The following is a 17792-nucleotide window of genomic DNA, read 5'->3' on the forward strand; positions in this document are numbered from 1 at the left end:
TTGTAAGTCACTTAGTAGCAGTTTTGTGTTGAAAATTATTCTGTGTTGCATTTGTGTGTTAAACCCACATGTATCCCAGTGGAAGAAACTTCAGATAGCATAAGCAACAGAGCTCACAGAGTAGGCACAAATGTAGAGAAAGTGGACCAAAATGGGAGGTGGGAGGGTGTGGGAGTAAGTCTGGGGCTAGGGAAAAAGTGATGGGACCGTGGGAAATAAACTATAATTACCTGAAATAAAATGTAAGAGTGCAATAAGTGTGCTTTTTCTTCTAAGCTGTGAACAGTTTTTTCAAAAAAACATTCCTTCCTAATACATTTGTATATGTTCCATAGCTAATTAAAACCAGCTATGTAAACATATAATGCCTTTTTATTCATGTTAATTACCAACATAAGTGGCTAACCTTTATGTCTTATTTATCTTCGTGTCATATTAGTTTACATACAGGAGTGTGCTTGCGTGCGTGCGTGTCTGTGTGCGTCTGGGTGTATGCTCTACCCTTGCCCTCCTTCATTTGGACACGCATTCATTGGGTCCTCTGTTCTTCCTTTGGCCATGCTACAGGTTGTGGTCTTGATTTGGCCTTCATGGTATTGCCTGATTTAAAGGACTCTGTCACAGTGGTATGTTTTTGTGGTGATCTCATTTGTTGGTTGTACCCTCTGACCCTTTCCTCACTCAGCGGTTGCCTTCTTAGGAGCGCACAGCTGATCAGGGGATTGAATTTGACCGTTCCTCAACATATGTCCCCTTTGAATCCTAGGTCAGTATTTAGGATTGCTCTTTAGTTTAAACCAAGAAAAAGGAAAACACACCCCTTTTCATTTTACTTCTTGGTTTGAGGACAATTCTTTTATAAGGGAGAGGAAAGGGAAATCCTTCGTGTTTTAACCGCAGTGAATTAATGGCTCCTGGTTTCCCACTCCAAACCTAAAGGCGATTCACATATACATTCCTCTCTCTCTTGCTGCCAAAGGTTTGGGTTTAGTTCACTTCAGTTCCACTCAAGCATTGAAAAGGTTCTCATGGAGTCTGGGGTGTGCCCAGAGGAAAAAAATGGGGACTTTTAAATTGTCCACAGACCTCTTTATACCTGCTTTGCAAAAATTACAATGGAGTAACTATTTTTAAAGCTTATTTTTCAATTCATAAAAAAAGACATTTATTTTCAGTCAAATGGATGATGTCTCCCTGTTGTCCCTTAATCCTCAATGTTTGCTTGAATTTTTTTTTTTTTAATTCTTCCCCATACCCACTTCTTGATACTTTGGTTCTTTCCTGCTCAGGTCCCTTCATTTGTACTTTGGAGTTTTTCTCATGTAAATTTGTACAATGGAAAATATTGTTCAGTTTGGATAGAAAGCATGGAGAATTTAAAAAAAAAATAGCTGAAATTCAGATTGAAGAGATTTATTTCTGTGTAAAGTTATTTAAAAACTCTGTATTATATAAAAGGCAAAAAGTTCTATGTACTTGATGTGAATATGCGAATACTGCTATAATAAAGATTGACTGCATGGAGAAGTCTTCATCAAGATTCTTTTTCTAGCACTATCACATTTGACAACGGAAGTAGTCAGGGTGCCGACAGTTCCTCCAGGCAATGCAGACACTGAGAAATGTGCCTTTTGTCTCCTGTCAGTTACTGCTGGGTAGGTAGAAGTTATTCGTATGAAAAATATTTGTAAAGTAAGTTGTCAGGATGAATGCCTGCTGCATTGTACCAGCTGCAGTCCTGTAGTGGGGACAGCCTTCTGTCCAGTGCTGGTGATGCCCCTCAAATACTTGGTGACACTCTGACCTGACTGATCCCATGCAGTGCTCAGTTGAAGTGGGTGCAGTAATTGAGTCATTAGAGTTAAGAGTCTCATCTGGAGAAGTTCCCCTTAAAAGTGTATCTCTCAATTTTTTTTTTTGGACACAATTACCAATACATTTTCTGTGGGAACACAGAATGTACACAAAGACATATATATTTGAAACTGTGCATTGTGTTTTATACTGTTTTTTAAAAATACTGGCCACCCCAGTGAGTTGATTTTGTGCATGTGATTTCATGACCTCAAGTTTGAAAGACCCCTAAAATAACTTCTAGCTGTGTCAGATAACTGGGCAGTTTCCAGAAGAGAAGTAAACCATTTTAAAACTTCACTTGGAAACCTTATTGTCCCAGAACTATAGGAAGGAACAGAAAAGTGTTCAGGATGGCACATTATTTGAGGCATCTGGTTTCTGGCCTTCATGCCCCTCCAACTAATCATAAAATTCTGTAGAGACAAGTATTTTCTCTGAACTCTAGCATTCTCATCTAAAAAATGTAATTCTGTAGTACAAACATTATAGAAGCTTTTTTTTTTTTTTTGAGAAACTCATTTTTAAAGAACCTTCATACATGATTACAACAGAGTGATTGGGGCCTTATTTTTTAAGAATGTTATTATTCTACAAAAGGTTTTCTTTAAAATTTAGACCAGGGGCGCCTGGGTGGCTCAGTCGATGAGCGTCTGCCTTCGGCTCAGGTCATGATCCCAGGGTCCTGGGATCGAGCCCCGCATCAGGCTCCCTGCTCGGCGGGAGGCCTGCTTCTCCCTCTCCCACTCCCCCTGCTTGTGTTCCCTCTCTAGCTGTCTCTATCTCTGTCAAATAAATAAATAAAATCTTTAAAAAAAAATAAAATAAAATAAAATAATAAAATTTAGACCAGAACATAAACGCTTTCGTTACTGTGATAAAATTCTACTAGCACCCTACCTACTACCCTACTAGTCCTGAAATTTTATCAGGGGCTGTGATCCTTGGACCTGCTGTCTCGGTTATATAGTTCTCCCAGAGCCTGAATTCTTTTTTTTTAGATTTTATTTATTTATTCATTAGAGACAGAGAGAGAGAGGCAGAGGGAGAAGCAGGCTCCCAAGGAGCAGGGAGCCCGATGTTGGGCTCGATCCCAGGACCCCGGGATCATGACCTGAGCCGAAGGCAGACGCTTAACCATCTGAGCCACCCAGGCGCCCCAGAGCCTGAATTCTTTAAGCATTGTGCCAGTTCTTCAGACTGCAGGCTGAGTTCCATTAGTGGATAGTAAAATCAGTCTCGATCAACCATCTTGTACGGAGACCAGAATAAGAGAAAGTATCAGTGTGTATCACAGGTAAGTACTGTTTCACAAAACTGGATTATATACATATACACTCACAGGCATGTACTCTAGGTCACAATGTAAAATTACTTGCGAGTAGGTCATGATCAAAAAGGTTTACATACGCTGTACTGACTCTCAGATAATCTGACTCGGCCTAGAGCCAGCCAGCCAGTCAGGATCTGAACCTCAGCCCTACCTGTATGACCTTGGACAAGTCACCTGGCTATAGCTCAGTGTCCTCATCTATAAAATGGAAAGAATGTGCACTTAATACATTAGAATTAACACATGCTAAGTTTTTACCACAGTGCCTGGACCACAGTAAGCCCTGAGTTTCCTCTGTTCAACTATATATAACCGTCAATCAAATGTACTTAACATCTCTTTGGGGCTCGCTCTCACTTTATTTTCCCATAAGCTGTACAGCTGACCCTTGAACATGGGTTTGAACTGTGCTGGTCCACTTATACATGATTGTTTTTGATAAATACAGTACAGTCCTATAAATTATTTTCTGTTCCTCAGGATTTTAATTTTTTTCTCTAGCTTTAAGAATATGTAATACACATAACATACAAAACATGTTAATTGCCTGTTTTATGTTCTCAATAAGGCTTCCAGTCAACAGTAGGCTGTTAGGTTCTGGGGGAGCCAAAAGTGATACCCGGACTTGCGACTGCTCAGGGTTGGTACCCCAACCCCTGGGTGCTTTGAGTCAAACGTGACAGGGTGGAGGTTGTTACTCGGAGAGAAGGCTGGGGACAACTTCCCCATCAGCTAAGATTGGTTTCACAGCCCAGGTATGAAAAGGAGGATCCAGTATGTGGAGGCCGCTGAGTTTAGAAGACTGCTGTTTTTAAAGTTACCTTTAATTCCAATCAAGCAACTCTGAATGATTTCTAAGGAAAAGAGCTAATGGGATGATCTTCCTTGAGTTCACGGTTACAATGAGTACACAGGAATAAAACACTTTGTTGGCTGGAGGGAGACAACAAAAATTTGACCCAAAAAGTACAGAACAGAGATGGCCTTTTAAACAGCTTCCATATTTTCAGCCGAGCTGAGACTGCTTGCCTCTTACCCACGTGAGTAAACAAAACCAAGAGAAGTGTCTCTAGCACCGCTGCGTCAGGCCCAGGAGCTGGCAGTGGGGAGGGTGGAACTGGGCCCCTGGCTTCCACTTCGCTGCCATTGTGTGCACTCTGACAACCGAGAACCAAAGCGGAGTGGGAACTCAAGGATGACCCCGTTCAGAGCCTGCCAGAGGCTTCTCACTGCACTTGACATAAAACCTAAACCTGCGACCATGACCTAAGCTTCATCTAGTCCCCATCTCCTCTCCTGCTGGAACCCCACCGGACTTTTGTGTTCCTGAAACAGTGACCTTGGTCCCATCCCAGACCTTGGTTCTTGCTGTCCCTTGTCCCCAGAGCATGCTCCCGTTAGACTCCCGCTCAACTGGCTCCTCCTCCTCGTTTAGGTCCCACCCCGCAAAGATCAGTACGCACCTGTCTCTAGCACATGACCCCATGTGCTTTCCTTCAGAGCACTTAGTAAGTCTCATATAATCAATCTGTGTCTGTCTTCCCTTACTAAAATCTAGATCCCTTAAGAACTGAATCATCTGGGGATCCTGGGTGGCTCAGTCAATGAAGTGTTTGACTTCAGCTCAGGTCATGGTCCCATGGTCCTGGGATCGAGCCCCGCATCGGGCTCCCTGCTCTGCGGGAAGCCTGCTTCTCCCTCTCCCACTCCGCCTACTCGTGTTCCCTCTCTCTCTGTCTCTGTCAAATATATAAATAAAATATTAAAAAAAAAAAAAACTGAATCATCTGTCTTATTCAGCACTGTATTCCCAACACTTCAGTGGTCAAGAGCCTAAATTAAAAATATGAACAGTTATGCTGCTGGGCAAGTCATTAAACCACTCTATACTGCAGATTCTTATCTGTGGATAAAAGAAAATTCTGTCCTACCTACTCAGAATTGCGACACTACAGGAAGTTCCAAAGTACAAACACATTTTAGAAAAAGTGGAATAGCCTATTTCACCCATACCTCCCATTCCTCCAGCCCTAAGAAATCCTAGTTAGACGTGTGTCTTGGGTCCACAAATGGCCCCTCAGCACAACGCCCAGCCCACAAGAGATACACAAATACACAAGAACTGGACTGCACGGACCTCTAACCTCCGTGAATCAGGGCGAGATGGCGCCAGCAGTAGAGAGACGACAAGAGTTTTCGCACTGTCAACATACGTGTGACTAAAACATTCACTAGGAGGAAGGCAGTCTGGCACTGCAGGTAAGTGCAGGGTCAGACCCAATGTCGCCCCTCATCCATGTGTGACCCACAGGCAAAGTTACTTCATCGGCTTCAGCCTCAATCACTTCACTGGTAAGTGGAGCTAATGTCTGTCTCCACCCCGGGGTAACCCCGAGGACCCACTGAAAGGGCCTGTACCCAATTAGGACAGCAGCCGGGGGCACAGGAAATAATCCATAAAGAGTGGCTGTCGTTATCAGAAACATCCAAAACTCAGTTCCTTACTATTGACCAAAACACTTTAATTTTACAACTTCCATGTACAATATGAAGTCCGTAACTGCTTGAAATTCTCACCTGGCTCCTGCAGGGAAACAAAAGTAAAAAGCTTTAAGTACTTTTATTTTCAATCATTCAAATTCATAATTTTGGTTCATTCCATTATTCAAGCATTCACTGAACACGGATTATGGGAGTAGTCTTCTAGAGAAGCAAAGGCACCTTACTTTCTCAAAGGGTTTAGAGTCTCCTCTTTAAAATAAAATATTAACGACCATGTGTGAGAATACTGGGAAATCACAGGAAGAGGAGAGGTTAGTGCCAGCAGACATATTACACAGGGAAGCGGGGTCCTGGCAGGGCCTGGGGCCTCTGACCCACAGTAAATCCAGAGACACGGAACAGATTGTAACACAGCTTTGCTGCCTGCCCTTCAGTGACATTTTTTCCCATCCCCCTGGCTCCCTAAAGACCCCAAAACTGCTGTCCATGTTAATAAGCTACTTCTAATTAAAATTAGAGTAACAATACTAACAATATGATGTAATAGGAACACTTTTTCCTTAATGCTTCCTAGCCTTTAAAACAATTCCCAAAAATAAATAAATAAAACAATTTCCAAGGCATTTTGAGTGATGGCAATTATTTATGTGCAATGATTAATTTAAAAACATTACATGAGAATGTCTTGACTCCGAGGGGTTTGTGGGAAAAGAGACTCCTTTTTCTAGTACCTACTCCTAGTACCTTCCTTTTGAAAGAAGAAAAACTGATTCCTAATTTGGAAAAATGAAAGGGCCATAACCTTTTAGTGTTTAGGGTTAATTTCCACACAATTCCATATCCTAACATTCCCATATGCTGGAACTTTCCATTTAGACACTCAGGGTGGAGGGCACCTGGGTGGCTCAGTCGGTTAAGTGCCTGCCTTCAGCTCAGGTCATGATCTCAGGGTCCTGGGATCAAGTCCCGCATTGGGCTCCCTGCTCAGCAGGGAGCCTGCAGCTCCGTCTGTCCCTCCCCCCTACTCGTAATCTCTCTCTCTCTCTCAAATAAATAAAATCTTAGAAAAGGAATAAATTTTTTTTAAAAAGTCTTTGATCAACAGATGGCTAAACGGGACCCTAAATTGTAACACAACTCAGGAAAAGAAAATTTTTTAAAAGAAATAGTGAAAAGGAAGATGAGACCAAAAGAAGGGGATGGGAGGAAGATAGCAAATACAAAAATACTAAAGGCAGAAATTAGACATGATATAGTTAACTGTCCTCCATGCTTTTAGAAAATGTACCACCTTCAAGACCATCATAAAGTCAAACATTTTAATCGACACAAGATAAACTTTAAAAAGGAATTTGGGGCATACCTGCTTGCAAAGAGTTTAATCTACACTTTCAGTCTTCATCATCAGGAAGGATACCTAGTTCTTCATCCGTCCACTGGGAAGGATCTGGATATGGAAAGTGACCCTGGTGACAACCATTTAAAAAAAAAGTAAATATTCCATATAATGAATTAAAAAAAAAAACACATATATATATGTATATGTAAATATAGATATATATATATATATATATGGTAAGGCTGTCACATACACAGCCCTTGACAAGTCACAGGAACAAATTCTACTACTTTAACTATTTGACTGTCCAACTGTTCTTCAATTTGCTCAATATGGGCTGTGGCCTGAATTTTAAAAGACCCATTTTGGAGCCACCAGGCTGAGCCAGCATTTCAGTATGTGTTTGTGATGGAGGAAGGTAGACAACAGACTTCAAAGGCAGCCCACATCTCGACAATGTGTTGAAGCCCTGGTAAAACAGAATGTCTCAAAATGACCTATCACTGCTGCCGACCCGGGAGAGATCTGGGAGCCTCAGTGGGCTCATGCATCTTCAGTCCTGATCTAGGACGTATCTGGAGGCATCCTCGTCTCAGGCCAAGCAGCCACATATCCTCCTGACAGCTGACCTACAATGAGGTAGGGGTGACTGTGCTGCCAATTCACAGACACTAAGCAGCTCTCTACTGCATGACAAGGCCACAGAGAAGTTCTAAGAGAAATGATGCGTCTAAGACGTGCACACTGAAGATTTTTTTCCTATCCTATCCAGATCAGCAAGCACAGATTTCAATGGCTTAAAGGCTTAACTTCCTACAGAACAGGGTCTGTGTGAAAGTCATAAAAGCTTAGTCAAGGCTAATGACACGTTAGAAAGTTATCACTAGCTAACTTCTCACCTTAAGACAAATTAACCCACATCTCTCCCACCCCAATCTGGCTGCCCTGGGCCTCTAGACAGACTAGATGACATTCAGCATTTAAAGAATTTTTTTTTCAGTCCTCTGTGTTTTTTTTTTAATTTTATTTTATTATGTTAGGGTAGTCACCATACATTACATCATTAGTTTTTGATGTAGTGTTCCATGATTGTTTGCGTATAACACCCAGTGCTCCATACAATACGTGCCCTCTTTAATACCCATCACCAGGCTAACCCATCCCCCGACCCCCTCCCCATTTCTGAGTCCATAGTCTCTCATAGTTCGTCTCCCCCTCCTATTCCCCCCCTTCATTTTTCCCTTCCTACTATCTTTTTTTTTTTTTAACATATAATGTATTATTTGTTTCAGAGGTACAGATCTGTGATTCAACAGTCTTACACAATTCACAGCACTCACCATAGCACATACCCTCCCCCAATGTCTACCACCTAGCCACCCCATCCCTCCCAACCCCCACCATTCCAGCAACCCTCAGTTTGTTTCCTGAGATTAAGAATTCCTCATATCAGTGAGGTCATACAATACATGTCTGACTGACTTATTTCGCTTAGCATAATACCCTCTAATTCCATCCACGTCATTGCAAATGGCAAGATTTCATTTTTCTGATGGCTGCATAATATTCCATTGTATATATATACCACATCTTCTTTATCCATTCATCTGTTAATGGACATCTTGGCTCTTTCCATAGTTTGGCTATTGTGGACATTGCTGCTATAAACATCGGGGTGCATGTACCCCTTTGGATCACTACATTTGTATCTTTGGGGTAAATACCCAGTAGTGTAATTGCTGGGTCGTAGGGTAGCTCTATTTTCAACTTTTTAAGGAACCTCCATACTGTTTTCCAGAGTGGCTGCACCAGCTTGCATTCCCACCAACAGTGTAGGAGGGTTCCCCTTTCTCCGCATCCCCGCCAACATCTGTCGTTTCCTGACTTGTTAATTTTAGCCATTCTGACTGGTGTGAGGTACATTTATTTATTTATTTATTTATTTTTAAAGATTTTATTTATTTGACACAGAGAGAGCACAAGCAGGGGGAGCTGCAGGCAGAGGGACAGAAAGATGCAGACTCCCTGCTGAGCAGGGAGCCTGATGCGGGGCTCGAACCCAGGACCCTGGGATCATGACCTGAGCTGAAGGCAGACGCTTAACCATCTGAGCCACCCAGGCGCCCCTGTGAGGTGCATTTAAAGAAATTTAAGTGTGCGGCGCCTGTGTGGCTCAGTTGGTTAAGCGACTGCCTTCAGCTCAGGTCATGATCCTGGAGTCCCTGGATCGAGTCCCGCATCGGGCTCCCTGTTCGGCGGGGAGTCTGCTTCTCCCTCTGACCATAACCCCTCTCATGTGCTCTCTCTCATTCTCTCTCTCAAATAAATAAATAAAATCTTTAAAAAAAAAAAAAAAAGAAATTTAAGTGTGAAACTTAACCCACTGATGAACCCCTGGTTCAGAAAGTAAAACAATTTGTTTCTAGTCTTCCTTCCAAATATGGCAACCTAACAGAAGCCACAAGAGATGGACTACCTACACACACATCTGTGAGTAGGAAAGGTCAGAGATAATGTATTCCATTAAATGACAGGATTCCTGCATGTACACAAAGACAACATGGTAAAGGGATATATCCAGATAGAAAAATGGTCTACAAACAGGAAGGAGGGGGAAAAAAAAAAAAAGCTAAGCTATTAATATATTAGTAATAATCTAATTAGTTATAATATTTTATTACTATATTAGAATTAGTCTCCTGCACTTACCAGCACAGCATCTGAGTCATGCCAAAAACGCCAGAGAATCCAGAACCACATGGTCCCACTGAAAATCTCGGCCTGGATCACCTGGGACTTGGTCAGCTGGGGAAATTGTCTATACCGTGGCTCGATATGCACACCGCCGCCAGCACTACAAGACAGAACCAGATGTCATGCAACTCGGTACCTCTTCTAAGTTTGAAGTCATCCAAAACTTTTGAGTTCCAGCTAGAAACTAAATCTAACGTTTCTCATCTCCTCCACGAAGTACAGGATGACGGAGCTCCATAAGCCCTCAAAACTCCTTTTTCATAAGCTTGCTTTTAAACTTGTTTGGCAGCAAAAACTGGCCTGCAAGGATGAAAGACGATTATTTCCCTTTAGTGAATATTCATGGATTTTACAGCAGAAATAGGGCTACTGGCCCCAAAGTTTCAGTTAAGGGATGTGAACCCGCAGTAGTTGGGCACTTAGCTGATCTCGAAAAACAAATCAGGAAGTTAACCTTGTTCTGTTTAGCCATATCTATTTCAAAGGCAAATTATGTCCTCTGCTCTATTACAGTCTTTCTTAATATAAAGAACACTACGTGGGAAGGAGAACTCAGCAAATCTTTTTTTAATTTTTTTTTTTAGCAATCTCTACAACCAATGTGGGGCTCAAATTCATGGCCCTGAGATCAAGAGTCACATGCTCTAGCTGCACCAGCAAATCCTTTTTTTTTAATATTTTTATTTATTTATTTTTTTTTTAAAGATTTTATTTATTTATTTGAGAGAGAGAGAATGAGAGAGAGCACGAGAGGGGGGAGGGTTAGAGGGAGAAGCAGACTCCCCGCCGAGCAGGGAGCCCGATGCGGGACTCGATCCCGGGACTCCAGGATCATGACCTGAGCCGAAGGCAGTTGCTTAACCAACTGAGCCACCCAGGCGCCCAGCAAATCCTTTTTAATACGCTAATAGTTCCGAACAAAGCAAAGAGCCTTAAAGAGTAAATATGAACAACTTTTTTTTTTTTTTCCATTTAGATTCTGTTGACAAATTGTGGGACACAATCCATGAGGTCTGCATTTTATTCAGTTAGATTATAATTAGTTATTGATTGAATCTAACTTAAATAATATAATTTGTACTTAATGGCATTACTGTCAAGTTCTATTTAGCAGCTATACATATTCTACTATACAAAAATAAAGAATTTAAAGAGAATTTCCACAGAAAATGTATTCACAAATTTAAGAACAGCTTGTAAAACAATGTGCTCTTTTGTGCAGCAAAAACTACCAAAACTGCACTAACATTTCTTCAAAATGCACTGTAGATCTGTGAACATGAATACATCTATGGTCCCTGATACGTATTACCTCCTACCCTTTTTATTAGCCTGTCCCGCTCTTAAAGGTTATGAACAGTTATCATTTACTGAGTGTCTGCCGTGTGCCGTACGCCACACGAAGCATTTTACACACATTATCATTTATTTTCATAACCCTAGGAGACAGATCCTATGGTTCTTAGTGTTTACAAATGAAAACATCAGGGTATTATTTGGAGGCAAAGCCTAAGCTCTTATGTACTGCCTAGCCTATAAACAAACAATATTAATAATTTTCTCATTTTATGAACCAAAGACAGTTCTTAATTAGAATTCCCATCAGCACAATACCACAGTGAAGTGATAGTTTCATTTTTATGTAAATATTTATTCAATATATTAACACTTTTCTTTGGAAGGCTCTACATAAAATATTGATAATTAGCTATGGATGATATGAGATGGCTTTTATTTTTGCATATGTATGTATGTGGGGGGTTTTGTATGGGGTTTTTTTTAAGCTTTTATTTAAATTCCAGTTAGTTACAATATAGTGTAATATTAATTTCAGGTGTACAATACAGTGATTCAACACTTCCTTACAACAACTGGTGCTCATCACAGCAAGTGCACTCCTTAACCCCCAACACCTGTTTTACCCATTCCCCCACCACCTCCCCTCTGGTAACCACCAGTATGTTCTCTGTAGTTAAGAGTCTGTTTCTTCATTTGCCTCTTTTTTTTCCCCCTTTGCTCATTTATTTTCTTAAATTCCACATATGAGTGAAATCATATGTTTTTCTCTGACTTATTTTGTTTAGCATAATACTGTCTGACTCCATGTGGTTGCAAATGGCAAGATTTTTTTTTTATGGCTGAGTAATATGTATCTTTTTTAAAAATAGTGACCTCATATTACTTTTAAGATTTATTTATTTGAGTGAGCGAGCATGCGGGGGGGGGGGGGATAGAGGGACAAGCGGACTCCCTGCTAAGTGGAGAGCCCGATGTCGGACTCGATCCCACTACCCTGAGATCATGACCTGAGCCGAAGTCAGGCGCTTAACTGACTGAGCCACCCAGATGCCCCTGACCACATATTACTTTTATTTTTTTTTAAGATTTTATTTATTTATTTGAGAGAGAGAGAGAGAGAGGGATCACAAGTAGGCAGAGTGGCAGGCAGTGGGAGAGGGAGAAGCAGGCCCCCTGCCGAGCAAAGAGCCCAATGCGGGGCTATATGGAGGGCCCTGGGATGATCATGACCTGAGCCAAAGGCAGACGCTTAACATACTGAGCCACCCAGGCGCCTCTACCACATATTACTTTTAAAAGACTCCCTCAAGCATCACTGCTTTACAACCTGAAGAATATATCACACTATTTCTGTAATGCCATCATATGCCAATTCTATTTAACAGTCTTCAGGATCTATCTGTGCATATAAATACTGTATTATACAAACAAACCATGGGGATGGGAATTCAATATACTGTAACAACAGGCTTCCTCTTTGATAGGTTTTAGATACAATCTAGTTATAAGGGCCCATCAGTTAAATGCATTAAAATAATATTTGAGAATTATAATTCAAACCCACTACCAGGAACTCCACATCTCATTATTGCTAGAGTGACATGCTGTTTTAACTATTCCTTGAAACAAGTGGGTCACTGGGACACCTAGCTGGCTCAGTTGGTAGAGCATGCGACTCTTGATCTCAGGGTTTTGAGTTCCAGCCCCATGCTGGGTGGACAGATTACTTTAAAAAGAAAAAGAAAAAAAAAAGAGGGGTGCCTGGGTGGCTCAGTAGGTTAAGCAAATGACTCTTGATTTTGATTCAGGTCATGGTCTCAGGATCATGGGATCGAGCACCAGGTCGGGCTCTACACTCAGCACAGAATCCACTTGAGATTATCTCTCTCTCTTCCTCTGCCCCTCCCCCTGCTCACGCTCTCTCTCTAAAGAAATATAATCGAAAGAAAGAGAAAGAAAGTGGACCACTGACTGCAAGATGGAAATCTTTTTTTTTTATTTTTAGAAGGGGGGGCAGAGAGAGAGAATCTTTTTTTTTTTTTTAAGATTTTATTTATTTTAGAGAAAGATAAAAAGTGCACAAGAGGGGGAGGGGGAGAGAGAATCCCAAGCAGACTCCCTGCTGAGTGTGGAGCAGTGTGAAATTAAGAGCAAGGAAAAAGAACTCATTATAAAGAACAAAGAGGTTTAAAAACAGCAAAAACAATTTCTAGAAATAAGAAAATGTAATTGAGGTTAGGAGCATGAGAAAAGTTGACATATGCCCAATTCCTGTTCCATAAGGAGAAAACAGAATGGGGAAGAAACAGTATCCCAAGAAATAATGGCTATTCCAACCCAGGATTTTTAAGTGTCAAGTTTAAAAACAAAAATGCATCATAACTCTGTGAAAGTTAAATTTTAAAACATAAACCAGATCATATCAAAAAATATGTGATAAAAAGGGGTGCCTGGCTGCCTCAGTCAGAAGAGCATGTGACTCTTGATCTCCGGGTCATGGGTTCAAGCCCCACATTGGGTATAGAGATTACTAAAAATAAATAAATAAATAAACTTAAAAAATAAAGTGAAACCAGATCATATCATTTTCCTGCTTCAAAGTCTCGAATGGCTTCCCATGATTCTTAAAATAAAATCCCTACAGGGCTGTCACTAACCTGCCTCCACCCCTCCCCTGACCTCACCTCTACCTCTCCCCTTTGCTCGGCCCATTCCAGACTCACTGGCTTGCTTGTCCATCATCAGCACTCAGAGCCTCAACACTTGCAGTCTCCTTGTCAGAGGCTCCTTCTGGCATCTTTGCTTGGCTGACTTATCACTCAGGTCCTATTCAAATCACTATCAGGCCTGCATTGCCACATCATCCTAAGTACAATATCCCATCCACCCCCATCGCAGGCACTCTCTAGATTAATCCCCTGCTTTATTTCTTCATGTCACTTAACAGTACCTAAACATGTTCTCTTCTACCTGTGTCCTCTCCAGGATGGAAGCTCCCTTATCTTTCTTGTATTCTGCTCTATCCCTACAACCTAGAAAGGACCCTGGCACCTGGAAGATGCTCCATACCTATCCACTTAATTATCACACAACTGTGTGTGATAATAATAAGGTGTGTTACATAAGTAACAACACCTCAGTGAAGAGAAGCACTCCCCAGTTTTCCCATGCAGGGTCAAGGGCTATGGCTGGTGGCTTTCCATCACTGTCCTTGTTTAGGTCACACAGGCCTTTTCCTTCTTTTCACCCCACACCTGTCCCAGCTCCACAGCTTTAAGAGACATGTGACTTTAAGCAAGTCACTCCTTTAATGTTCCTGAGTCTCAGTTCCCTAACAACAACAGTTAAACAATACCGGTAAGGTCCTTACTAGGCAGCAGCAGCTGTCCTAAAATACTTTAGAGAATTGTTATTCACTCAGTTCCCTGGAAATTGACATTATCCCCATCATTCGGGTGAGAAAACGGGGGCAGTTAGAAATCAAGAAACTTTTCCAAGGCCAAACAGGTAGAGTGTGGCAGAGGTGAAATTTGAATTGAGGCGGTTTGGGGCCAGAATCCTGCTTTTTTTTTTTTTTTAAGATTTTATTTATTTATTCATGAGAGACAGAGAGAGAGACAGAGGCAGAGGGAGAAGCAGGCTCCCCGCGGAGCAAGGAGCCCGATGCGGGACTCAATCCCAGGACCCCGGGATCATGACCCGAGCCGAAGGCAGACGCTTAACCGACTGAGCCACCCAGGCGTCCCGCCAGAATCCTGCTTTTAACCACGACCCTGCACTGCCTCTTGGAAAAATGCAGATGATGATCTAAGGGGCCTGGAACATCACCCGTAAAAATCTAATGTTCTATTTTCCATCCTGCCCTTACTGAATCTCTCCGCACTACCAATTTGTTTTTGGCAGGTGCCCTCCCTTGGCAGCCCAGCACTATGCTCTCCAGTCGAATTTTTGGGCTACTTCACAGGTGACTCTTCTTTTGCTCGCTCTCAATTCTGTTGAATTGAGGGTGTTGCAAGAGTAAACCCTAATACAAACTACAGGATTTGGGTGATCAATTCTACACTCTCGTGGAGAACGCTGATAATGGGGGAGGCTATGCACTTGTGAGGCAGGAAGGTTATGGGAAATCTCTGTACCTTCTGCTCAGTTTTGCTGTGAACCTAAAACTGCTTTAAAAAATAGTATCTAGGTGGGGCGCCTGGGTGGCTCAGTCATTAAGCGTCTGCCTTCAGCTCAGGTCATGATCCCAGGGTCCTGAGATCGAGCCCCGCATCAGGCTCCCTGCTCTGCGGGAAGCCTGCTTCTCCCTGTTCTACTCCCCCTGCTTGTGTTCCCTCTCTCACGGTGTCTCTCTGTGTCAAATAAATAACTAAAATCTTTAAAAAAAAAAAAAAATAGTATCTAGGTCTCCCGCGGCGCCTCTGTGCTACTCCTTGCCTCGGAAACATACGGTACAAGTTCTTCCCTCCTGCCCTCGCTTCCAGATTAGCTCCAGCTTGCCTCCACGATTAACTGAATTTCCCGAGGGCAGGCCTCCCCTGGGGCCGGAGTGACCCGATACACAGTTTAAAACCCGCCAAGCGGGGGCGCCAGGGTGGCTCAGTCGTTAAGCGTCTGCCTTCCGCTCAGGTCATAAAAACCTGCCAAGAAACCTCCCGGAGCCCACGGCCCCCGCTCTCCCGGCCCCGGCGCCGCGGAGACGGACTCCAAGTCCCAGCATGCCTCGGGGCGGAGGTCGCTGCGGGAACCCGGTCCACCCCAGGTGCCCGGCGTCAAGGTGAGGGCGTCCCGAAGACCGGCGTTTTCCGTTAGAAGCAGGCGAGGCCCCTCCCCCAGCCAACACTCACTGACGAACTCCACTGCCTCCCGCCGCCCGCGAGCCGGGGCCTCTGAACCACTGGCCTCCAACGCGAACAAAAGGCACCAGCCGCGTCAAAGCCGACATGCCAGCGCGCGTCCGGAGAGCACTTCTCAGGCCCCACCGCCTCCTACGTCACTTCCCCCGGCGTCCCGCCTCGTGACGTCACGGCGTCGGCCCGCCCACCTCCCAGAAGGTGACTTACGGGGGCAGGCAGGGGGTATTCGGGTCGCCGGGCGTCGGGCTTGGCTTCAGGAACCCCTGTTTGTACGCGTGTGCTGAGAAACCAACGCTGAGTCTGCTGTCGCTCCCCCTGACTGCTCATCTTGATGGTGTTTTCCCACGTCCTCCCCTCCTCTACCTGCTGCTCCTGAGTTAGCCTTCCGGACCCTTTTAGGCCGCCTGACCCACTCTGAACCAGAGGACCTTCCCAAAGCTAGTCTTTTTTTAAAGTTTTTGTTTTTAATTTGAGAGAGAGAGAGAGACACAGCGAGAGAGGGAATACAAGCAGGGGGAGTGCGAGAGGGAGAAGCAGGCTTCCCGCGGAGCAGGGAGCCCGATGCGGGGCTCGATCCCAGGACCCTGGGATCATGACCTGAGCCGAAGGCAGACGCTTAAGGACTGAGCCACCTAGGCGCCCCCCAAAGCTCGTCTTCTGTACTCTCCTCTCCTGCAAGAGGCTCTCGACGGTTTCTTTAAGGTCTTCATTGTTTTACTGTTGTTCTGCAAACTTGGTTACCGACCGGCAGCCAATGGTTCCCAAATACCAGTACGTGGGCTCATGGCATCACGTTCATCTAAGGAGCCCGACCTCAGATACTCTTCAGTCTGAACTAGGGCCAAGGAATCTGCATTTTAGCGTGGCCTCCAGTTTCCGCAGTGCTCTAATTCCCTGATCCAGGGCCAAGCCCTGGATTCTTGGCTTTTATCTCTTAATATTGCCTTCTATTAAATCCTGGATGGACTCGAAGCTTCTCTGGACACCCACCCCACATCAGTCCCACAAATTCTTAGGGTCTTATATATGGGTTATAGCTTTCCTAAAAAGTTCCAGGTTTGATTAAATTATATGAAGTTAGCCTGCCAGCCTCACACCTTGCAGATTTCAATTTGAAATGGATCAAATGATCCTTCAGCTAAACACTGAAGACTTCACACTCATGCATGAAAAATGGGATACTTATGGACAGAAATGTAGACTTAAATGTAGGGATTTGAATGCCTTAACTATAACTGACACCTGTCCTTCTGTGCCAAGATGTGGGTCTCCATGTGCCCTGTAACGGGAAACCTCTCTCCCTGGAGTTACGCTCAGGTAAAGCTTATGATTTACTGAGCTGCCCTGTGGCATTCTGAACAGCCTATTAATTATCCCTCTGGCCCTGTAGGACTCTCCCCTGTTGTCCTGCCCTCCTAACTTCTAAGTTGGTATATAAATTAGAGGAGAGAATCCACTATCTTCTGGATGAAAGTTGACTTTCTAGTTGATACACTAATGTGGCTTTCTCTGAGCTACCATTCACCACTTACCCTTTCTAGTTACATGTACAAGCCACTAAGATATGAAGTTCATGATTTGGGAAGACAGGGCTTTCCATCCTTCCTTGGGAGCTCACTGCCCAAGCTACACAACTTTCCTGATCCCAGCAAAGAACGAATTTATGATGTCAAGGCCAAGAAAAAAAAAAAAAAAAGCACAGCTTAAACCAAAAAAGGGCCAAAATATCTAGAGTTCAAACCTCAGCACTGCCAGTTAATAGTTCTATGAATTTGGACAAGTCACTCTACTTCTCTGAGTATCAGTGGCCCCATCTGAGTGGGAATCATTTAAGAGAGTACCTGGCCCACAGCAC

At 43.3% G+C, this 17792-nt stretch overlaps 1 protein-coding gene across 1 annotated transcript; it reads right to left on the reverse strand.

Annotated features, from left to right (window-relative positions):
• Window positions 1–5690: 5690 nt before the first annotated feature.
• Window positions 5691–16092, reverse strand: NDUFB2 (NADH:ubiquinone oxidoreductase subunit B2). Its single transcript, XM_032401157.1, has 4 exons — window positions 15929–16092; window positions 9738–9882; window positions 7053–7155; window positions 5691–5771 (listed from the first exon to the last, which is right to left on the reverse strand). Exons 1-3 carry the CDS (start codon window positions 16024–16026, stop codon window positions 7081–7083), a joined length of 318 nt encoding a protein of 105 aa, XP_032257048.1. The 5' UTR covers window positions 16027–16092; the 3' UTR covers window positions 5691–5771; window positions 7053–7080.
• Between the last annotated feature and the right edge of the window lie 1700 nt (window positions 16093–17792).

Source organism: Phoca vitulina, unplaced genomic scaffold, assembly GCF_004348235.1.
Source record: "Phoca vitulina isolate PV1807 unplaced genomic scaffold, GSC_HSeal_1.0 scaffold4, whole genome shotgun sequence".
Classification (NCBI taxonomy): Eukaryota; Metazoa; Chordata; class Mammalia; order Carnivora; family Phocidae; genus Phoca; species Phoca vitulina.